This window comes from Nipponia nippon, unplaced genomic scaffold (genome assembly GCF_047370975.1).
Source record: "Nipponia nippon isolate SJK-2023a ecotype South Korea unplaced genomic scaffold, ASM4737097v1 scaffold_10, whole genome shotgun sequence".
NCBI lineage: Eukaryota > Metazoa > Chordata > Aves > Pelecaniformes > Threskiornithidae > Nipponia > Nipponia nippon.
The window spans coordinates 9363755-9373354 of record NW_028262291.1 but is presented as its reverse complement, the minus strand read 5'-3'; the positions used below and the strand labels follow the sequence as shown (position 1 = coordinate 9373354).

The 9600-nt window shown below is 41.4% G+C and overlaps 1 protein-coding gene across 2 annotated transcripts; it reads right to left on the bottom strand.

The window, feature by feature from the left end:
- Positions 1–305: 305 nt before the first annotated feature.
- Positions 306–9600, bottom strand: DEPDC7 (DEP domain containing 7). 2 transcript variants are annotated; one of them, XM_087744132.1, is made up of 10 exons: positions 9494–9590; positions 8160–8305; positions 6701–7088; positions 4580–4710; positions 3498–3687; positions 2494–2708; positions 1317–1459; positions 990–1115; positions 811–889; positions 306–623 (listed from the first exon to the last, which is right to left on the bottom strand). In XM_087744132.1, the coding sequence occupies exons 3-10, from the start codon at positions 6853–6855 to the stop codon at positions 409–411; spliced, it is 1254 nt and encodes a 417-aa protein (XP_087600258.1). In that variant the 5' UTR covers positions 6856–7088; positions 8160–8305; positions 9494–9590; the 3' UTR covers positions 306–408. The 2 variants fall into 2 exon arrangements, with proteins under 2 accessions (XP_087600258.1, XP_087600250.1); XM_087744124.1 differs by lacking the exon at positions 8160–8305 and having other exon boundaries at positions 9494–9600.

The following is a 9600-nucleotide window of genomic DNA, read 5'->3' as shown; positions in this document are numbered from 1 at the left end:
TCACACAGCAAGTCAAGGATCAATGCAACATAAGAGCCACATAAGGCAAGACCAATTAGAAAAAACTGTTCAGCATAAAATTCAGTGCTGGCGCAAAAGAAGGCAGAAAGATCTTATTCATGGAGAGGTGTTTCCCATCTCAGTAATTTTGATACTTGAATAGAAGGAGTCAATAGACTTGGCTGTAGATGAGGAAAAGGAAGGACTATTTTGGCCCTACAGCAATTAAGAATGAGCAAAGCTAAACTGTAAGTACAGACTAAACTTGGGTACCGTTGGCTTTGGTAATAATAGTATAAATTCCATCCATTTCCACAAAATAATTTTATTAGATACATGAATACAAAAGACTTACAAATATATTAGTGTTTTCAATGCTGGAGTATAGAAAGTAATCTATATTTAAAGTCACACACACATATTAGTAACTCTATCTCCAAAATACTGCATAAAAATACTTGGATTACTACTATGAAACTGACCTAGCAGTCTCTTTCTCTCTTTGTCAGAGAGCTTTGAATCTTCATCAATAGCTTTCAATAGAGATAATAGCTCATCTTTTGTGGTCTTCTCTGTATTGGAGCGATACTCCCTTTCGTCAAGTTTTTGGCAAAAGGTATAGCCTAAAAGGAAACATGAGACATTCAGATAGTTAACACCACAGTCAGCCACCCTGGAGATTCTACAGACCCATCCTCCTTTAGAGTCAAATTAGTCATTGTTACAGCAAATCTTTTTGCATCATCTCAGTCCCTTCTATTTCTCATCTGGGTGCATGACAAGAATTAAAAGTTCAGTTGAAACTGTTACCTGCTATCATACTAGGATCTTGACCTTTCTGCAAAGCCACCAGTTTGTTGCTGACCATTTTATGCAGTGTCCCTGGGATCTCGAATAGAAAGAGAAGACAGCCAAACAGCAGCTTAGAAAAAGGCAATTCTGCATAAGCATACAAGATAACAAAACCCTGGTCATTTTCTAGCACTTACCTTTAACACATCTTTTTGGTGATCCACAAGGAACAAGATCAGGAGGTCAGTTTTCCCTCTGGATAAGGTTTTATTGTTGATAATAGCTTTAGAGAATGTTCTTTTCACAACCATCCTGTTGTCACTCTAAAGGACAACGTGAAATAACGATCAGAAGAGGATAATTAGTCTCCCCCTTTAAGAAGAACACTGCCTTTGTTCTTTTAGAACCCTTGCTTCTCCTGTAGTCACATATTTAAGCTACAAATATGTTTCTGACCAGTATCTGGGACCTCTAGATTTCAGTAAGTGTAAAGCAATACGTAACAGTTAAGTATGCACATTTACCTCCTTCTGTAGTTTGAGCTCAGAATTATGTGCTGCAACAGCCATGAAGTACAGTAGTCTTCTGAACTCCTCCCTGACTTGGCTGTCTAGAAGCTTCAAATAGAGCTGAACAGCTTCTAAAGATTGCTCCATCTTCCCATTCACTGGGGAGAGATAAAGGTATCTATTGCCACATTTATTTAAATAAATGTTACAATAAAACACCTAAATTAGTCACGGCAGAGCAGTTCATCTCTCTAAACAGAACTGGTCAAACAAAGCAATTCATTCTCACAAAAATTTCTCACAGGCTGATGAGAGCTGTTTGCATACAATCTGAGAACAGCCCACACCCAGGCTTTTAGACAGATATTTAGGAAAGCTCACTTTCAATTAAGTTCAATTACAGTTCAGCCATCTTGAATGGAATGTGAAATACTGAAAGAGGAAAATGGTTCTGTTTAGAAAATTGATGACCTCTTGTGGAAATAAAGATCTACGAAGAAATGAGGAATATGTCCTAGCTTGACGAATTAACTGCAAACCATTCTGTAGAGCTTCACTAAGTTTTAATTGGCCTTACTAAGCAGAATGCCCATTTTAGATGTGTGAATTATTTAAATGAAGTAGGTTGTACTAGTATCCTCCCTTTATCATGCAGGGAGGAGGAAAGGGATATAAATGCAAAATATTCCTACCAACATGGAACAAGAAAAATAATGAAGGCAGAGAAGGATGAAAAATAAAGAGAACAGAGATGAGATGTTAATTGATGACTAAAACACCAAAAGCTTTCTAAAATACTGTCTAAACATAAAATTTAAGAAATGCACATTTCTATGGACAAGAGGGGAGAGTTGTGAATGGTATACAAAGCATCCACACAGCTTTAACTTTAGATGTTGTGGCCTAAGTATTTAATATTAGGCCATATTTGTATTTAATTTCCATGGATACCAACTACTACCAAATTACAGCACTTCAGTTTCACAACCATTCTACATGGAACTGAACACAAACTACAGAACTGCATACACTCAGGACCAAAATTTCTTTTTATTTCAAAGCACGGTCTTCATGACTAGAAATTACAAAAAACTTGCAGAAGTCAACCTTTAAGCTTGGCTGCTGTAGTAAACACTCAGTTTGTCAGTATCTCTCTCACATAAGCTTAGGAATATAACTTTATTTTACTTACCCAATAGTTCTGCAATTCCTAAATGAATTTCAGATGCATGGCTTAACAGCGGCTCCTTTTTTTGGCCGTAGTATCTACCAATATTTTCAAACAGCAGTAGTTTCCATGTGTCTGCTTTATCTGGCTGATCAGGCAAGTTCCTGCTAATATCTACCACCATATGATCTGGAAGATATTCCAAGCAATCTATTGCTGCTGAGAGCCATTCATCTGTTCTAAAAGACAGAGTGGTTTAACTTTGTAGCATTACTTACTGATGCTTTTCAGAGTTGGTTGCATTGTTTTTCACAGAAAGCAAGTAGGCTGGTTTCTCACTGCATGAGAGTACTTAAATACATTAGAAATTAACACACACACACACAAAAACCACTTTTCCTGACACACTCGGCTAGATCATAGGCATATACTTCTTTGTTATGTATTTAATCAAGATGAAGAATTCATAACCCACCAGGTAAACAGTGACAAGCAGTTAAACCTAAAGTTAGCAGTGTCCTCTACTGTTAGACAAGGACATAATTATTGCTAGATAAACAAGAAACCTGAACCTTGGTCTGATTCAGACCGGTAAAAACTTTTCAGACTATGTTTTTAACAGTTTCAGGCTCAGCGTTCTTGGCTTTTTTTTAATGTAGTAGGAGAAACTAAACTACTCCCTCAGGTAATGTTTTAAGGAAAAAAATTTCAAGATGATAGCAAAATGCTCTATTCTTCCCTCAATGCAGCAAACAATTTCCCCTCTGAATACTATCAAATACCACCACTGCATTCAAAAACTCTTCCAATGTTCAGCACAAATTGTCTCAGCTACTTCTGGTTTAGAGTTTAGCAATTGGTATTTACCAGTTTATCCAGTCAAGTCTAACAGGGAGAAAAGTGCCTGCTCGCATCCTTTCTGCAGTACTGGAGACTACTACATTTCTACCCAAAGATCAACCGTACTTTACATTCCTATGAAAGCAGAAAGTTTTTCAAAATGGCAGAGGTGAGCGATGAATACTTACTGTGAGTCACTGAAAGCCTTGAGAATCTCCCTGTCTAGGTAGTTACTTGTGATGACATATCCAGTTCCCTTCCTTGGTTGTGGAAGCTGAGGTCTGATCTCTTGGTGCTCAAGTAAAGACTCAAGGAGCGGAAGGTCTACAAGCTGCAGCAGACGAGCAATTGTTTGTTCTTGCCACACTTCATTAATAACTGGGAAGGGTGGAATACACAAAGCACACAGACATTCAGCATGTGCAAAAAGAATGATTATGAAAAAGACAACTCCCCTTCCTCCCATCGGTCCTAACAGATTAATTTTACCCAAATAAAGATTTACAGTAGCAGAGAGCGTGGCCCTTATCAGCTTTAAGTGCATTTTATCACCACCAAAGGAAAGAATTAGCGATTTGTTTAGTTAACTACAAGAGTCGGAAACTGCTTTTTGGATAAGTCTGAAGTGCCTTACATGCTTTGTGCTCCAATTCACAAGCCTTCTTTGCTCTAGATAAGGGATTAAAAAAAGAGCGTAACAGTGATACTGTCATTATGACAGCTTCCACATTTATGATCTGGCTCAAGTTTTGAGTGTTTCTAGGATGCATTAGCATTTTTAACCAAAGGAAAAACCACATTAGATCACAGTTTAGTCTGAGAGAGAAGACATGAATTGTCAGGAACAGTTTCACACAATATCGAAGGAGCGCCGGACGGTGCAGATACACAGTTAAAAAGCAAGAGAAGAGCTTTAGCGAACAGTAGACTATTGGCCATGATTAAGTCAAGCATGGAAGTAGTGCAGGTAACTGAATATCATGAAGAACATCCTAACTCAAGTCAAGCTCTACACAATTGTGTATTCTTCTCCACAAAATTCAACACTGATTTATTTCAACTACAGATAATGGGTCCTGTCTGATGAAATAAAAAGGTAAAAAGCAAGCCTGCAACAAATATAATTTGCCTTTGTTATGACATGGCATTCAAAACAAAATACTGTAAGAGTCAGTTTGACTCCCTCTCCAATCTGACAGGCCTAAGCCTTTCCAGTCCTACAGTTACCTTCCTTCTCCCACGAACAAATGACAGACATTATTTGGCTTACCTCGACGGGACAAACTATCCGAGATGTTTACTTGAGGGGTATTTGCAGGCTTTAAACTCAGGTTTTCCCAGAGATCCTCCAAGCTTTCTGGTTTGACAGGAGTAGAGTGAAACAACATGCTCTTCTCATGTCTGAGATTAAGAAACAGTTTTTATATATAATTATATCCATATATATGGATAAGCAAAGATACCATGTAGCATATAGATATGGATAATTGTCTAAGATTAAAAAAAAAAAATGTTTTCTCTATATAAATATTTACATAATCTTCTCCCCCCTCTCCTCCGCCTGATACTTTCTCTGTCCAAGTCACACAGGAGAATGTATGATACCTTAAAAAGTTATTTGCATGCAACAGTTGCATGGAAATGCATAGTTCCTCTCTTGGAACTTGTCACAGCCAGCATCAGCAAGCTACCTCAATTACCACAGAGAAAATTTAAGAAGAGGAAATGGTTAAGGAGGGGAAATTATTTAAAAAACAAACAAAATTCCCCCCTCAAAACTTCCAGAGTTTTAAGACATTATTCCTGATGGCAAAATGAGGACAAAAATTAAGAGCTGTTCTTGAAAAACCTAGGAGGCCTGAAGTTACGGGCCATTCCTAAAGTTATGCAGCTTGTTCGTGCCATCAACTAATGGAAGGCTTCAGAAACCTGTCACCCATTCCTGCGTGCTAGCTGGTTCTTCTCATAACTGCCTTCATATGCTATCAAGTAGGTAGCATAACAACTTGAGCCACAAAATTACTATTCCTCCAAGCATATTTGTTTAATTTCAGTTTCTATAGCTTCTTTGGTTTAGGGCATTGCAAAATCCTTTTGATGTCCACTATCTTTGCTGCGTATGTGACAAGCTGTATGTATCAATAGATCTGTTCCTTTCACTACATGAAGAAATGTAATCCAATGGATCTGTGCCCTGCCCAGAAGAAAAGCACCTTCATTCTACACTAATAGAACATGAATAACCTTGTTTCGTGACTGTTTGTCCAATACATTCTAAGTCTTGCTTTAACAGCCCTTGTGATGAATATAGTATTTTTTAAATACCACATTTGATTAAAGTGTTTTTCATTTCTCACAAATTCTGCTCTTTCCAAATAAAGACTTGGGACAGTTTGCTTTAGCACAGGACAAGAGCTAGTTGGGGAGGGGGTAAGGAAGAGGGGGGAGAAGCAGGACCAAGGAACTATCCATTTTTAATCTCAGCTTCTAGAATTTTCTGATCAGTTGGGTTGATGCACTGAAGTTCACATTTGCTACTCTCATGAGCACATCAATCACATAAGGTATTTTCTTTTTAGGTCAATACTAATTGCAGCTTTCAAAAGTCCGTATTGCTAAAACTATTGCAATAACCACATGAATATAGTTTCTTGTAAGAATACGTTGGAGTATGTTCAGAGATGAATGCTTGACAAAAACTGTTTAAGGGAAGTTATTTGGCAAAGTGTCATCTACATAGCAGTGTGTTCTGTTTTGTGATGGTTTAGTTAGTACGAGGGTTGTCTCTGCCCACTCCTAAAGAGGCAGGGAAACAAAACCCCACAATTGCACTTCCCTCTGGTTCTATGATGGCATGCAATAGCATAACAGCCTGCTACCTAGCCTAGCAACAAGTCATACACAAACAAAGCAACAGCTGAAAACATTTCAGAAAGCTAAATTTGAAGTGTAGTGAAGCTAACATAATGAAAGAAGAAAGCAATTTTTACCTGTTTTTTCCTTAAAAACTGGATGGATTACTGGCTTATGCCAGAGCTAGGTACAGAGTGACTAAAGATTGTTCCACTGCATTAGCCTGATGCACCTGAATGCCAGTTGGTTTTATTGGTTTAGAGCCCAATAGATCAGTATCTGTAATGCACTTAACTTCTACCCAGCTCCCCCAAGGCGATGTGATAACAGACACAGAAAACCAGTAACTATGCGGGCTGAATGATTTGCTCACTTCAAATTGCTGTTTCCAACATATCTTCCACCCGCAAACATCTATATACTATCTACTTTTCCCCCCGCAGGTCCTGTAATTGTACAGCAGTTTTCCCTTCTCTCCTCCCAGAACACATATTTTCCTATTGAAAAAATTTCTCATCTTCATGTTCCACGCACTAACCTTTGTGGTGTACACTGCTGGTAATCTTTATCAAGTTCCATTTGGTTTGAGACATTTGTGAATCTGTAGAGGCTACTGCTACTGTCTTCAAATACAGACCGTTTGTCTTTTCCAAAGACCCTAGTTGAAACAGCCTCAAATACTTTGTAATCCATCAGCGCTTGACATACACGCACTATTTTAGCACGGGAAATATCGACATCCCCAAAATACTTGTTCTGTAGAAGATGGGCAAAGACAACATCCACCGCATCTGAACCAATAAAACAGTCATGATAGCACTTCAGGTTCTGGCGACGCTTTTTCACTTCCACTTGAGTTTGAAGTGCATTGATAATGCTGCTCCAGACGTACGTTGCTCCAAATGGTTTCTGTGCCAAGCTAAAGCCTAAGAACAGAGAAAGCATAAAGACTGAATTCATGCTGCAATTAGAAAATAATTGCCCCCTTTCTGGCTACTAGCTTTCATGAATCTTCTAAGGATTTAAAAATCTTTGAGATTTCCAGTTTGGCTTGGGTTGCTCATGTATTAACATTTTGTGACTTTCTTAGCAAGTCTGCCTGCATTGTACCAATGTCTCTCTCTCTGGTGGTTGCTCTCATTACATTAGCCTGAAGCTTCGCAAGCTGGAGCTTCTAACTTTTCCAGCCTGTCACTTTGACACTATCCTTCTGCATGCTCCTTCATCACCTAATGGTTATACCTGCAGAACACATGTTCTGCACATGTTCCCACAACCAAAAGCTAGTTGTATGTACTTGTAACTCCCTAGTTCCCCTGCTAACACTGACAAAACTATGCCGCTGGGCAGGGGAGAGGGAAGCAGGGATGAAGAGACACATCAGAACCTTCTTTCCTACAGGATTGTGCATACACACAAACTACCTAGTATCGGTACTTAGCATATCACTAACAAGATCAAAAATTCTCCTGAGACACCACTCACTCGACATTTATCCCACACAACAGCCCTCTACCACCACAGCTCCAACTGAGATTTAAGCTCTGTGTACTCAATGTTACTTCCTTGACCTAATCAGTCTTCCCTCCCCCAATAAAACCACTAAACTATTACTCATTTACCAATCTGATTAAGAATAGCATACTAGCAACTAACAGTTTGACCACAGGCTAGACTCAGCCTCCACAAGAACTTAAAAATACCGAATATACTTACAAAGTTTGCAGGTGGCACCTAACTGGGAAGAGCTGCAGCCACCAGAGAGGCTAGAATTAGAATATATGTTTCTCAGTAAATCAGATGAATAATTTATTAAGAGAGAAAGCAGAGGAAGAGGAGAAAAATCAAAAGCTGAAGGACAGAATATGGAATGAGTAGTTGGCAGCATTCCTACAGAAAGCCATCTGGGGTTATGACAGACCTCAAACCAAATGAATTAACAGTGTGATGCAGTGTTTAAAAAAAAACAACATGCAACTCATTCTGGAACATATTACCATGAACATTTTCCACAGAGATGCAGTAGGTATTTTTTCTGTTCTGTTTAGTCTGGAGTTGCTTTAGTTAGAGCATTGTATTCCAGTTTTGGGCACCAGAGTTTCCAGCTGATCTCCATCTACTCGAGAGCCCAGAAATTAGCAAGCTGGCAGGGGAAGAGGGGAAGTTAGGGAGGCTGTAAAGACTGGGGGGGAAAGCAGAGAACACAATAGCATTTCAACACACCAACACTGTTATAAAGGACAGCAACAGTTCTCTTCAGAGCCATTATCAAACAGACACCTGCTTTCTGAACAGATTCACATCAGGAAAAAAAAACTTTTTAATACAAGGCACTGAACCAGACTAGGTAGAAACCTTCCAGAACCTCCAGTTTCCAAAGCTTTAAAAGTACAAGACAGACAAAGCACGCGCTTGCTGATACTTTAACCCAATGACACCTTCAGGCAGGCAGAACAAACAAAACAGAATACAGAATTTCCTTCCAGCCCTATGTTTTAATAGCTGACTGGCCTGTTTGGAAGGGAAAAAAAAAAAACAAACACAAACCCAAAAACCCAAACCCAACACCACCAAGCATACATCAACACCCGTTTCTGTTGCTAAAATGAATATCAACACATACTACCTGCAATAATTCTACTATTAACCTCTGCTTTATCACCCCTTCCTTCCACACATACCTCCCAAAATCTTTTTGGGGGAAGTGGTATTAAGTGTGGCAGTAAGTATCAAGGTTACAAGGTTTTACAAAGTTACGGTGCTCGAGGTGGGAAAAAGACAGAACCTGTTCTCAGCAAGCAACCTTTAGCCCTTCAGGTTGCATGAACGAGCCGCCTGCTTTTTGACTTGCTCTCGGGACAGACACAGCTGCTCGGGCCCCCTGGCACCCGCCGCCGCCCGCAGCCCCACGGGCACCTGACGGGCACCGCCCCGGCGCCACCGCCCCAGCCGCAAGCCCCCTCGCCCGGCCTCGAAGCCTCCTCGCCGGCTCAGCGAAGCTGCGCCACCGCGGCGGCGGGGCAGGCGCGACGCCCGGACGGGGCCTCCCGGGGAGGAAACGCCTCCCTCCACCGGCGGCGGAGAGCGGCCAACTTTTGAACCTCTGCGGAGCGGGGAAAGGCGCCGGCACGGAGCTCCCGGCGCGCAGGGGCCGGGCGCAGAGCAGGACGGCTCCGGCCCCCCGACCCCGCAGCGGGGCGGCCCCACCTCACCTCACCTCACCGGCTGTCCCCACCAAACCCGCGCTGAGGGCGCCCCGCTCCCCCCCAGCCGCCGTCCCGTCCCGCTCAGCTCCGCTCCGCTCCGCTCCGCTCCGCTCCCCGCCCCGTACCCGGCGGCCTGGCGGCGGGGCTGCAGACAGCGCTGAGGCTCAAAGCCGCCGCCTTCTCCCGCACCGTGGCCATCGCCGGCTCCGCGCACTGCCCCGCCGCGCGCCGC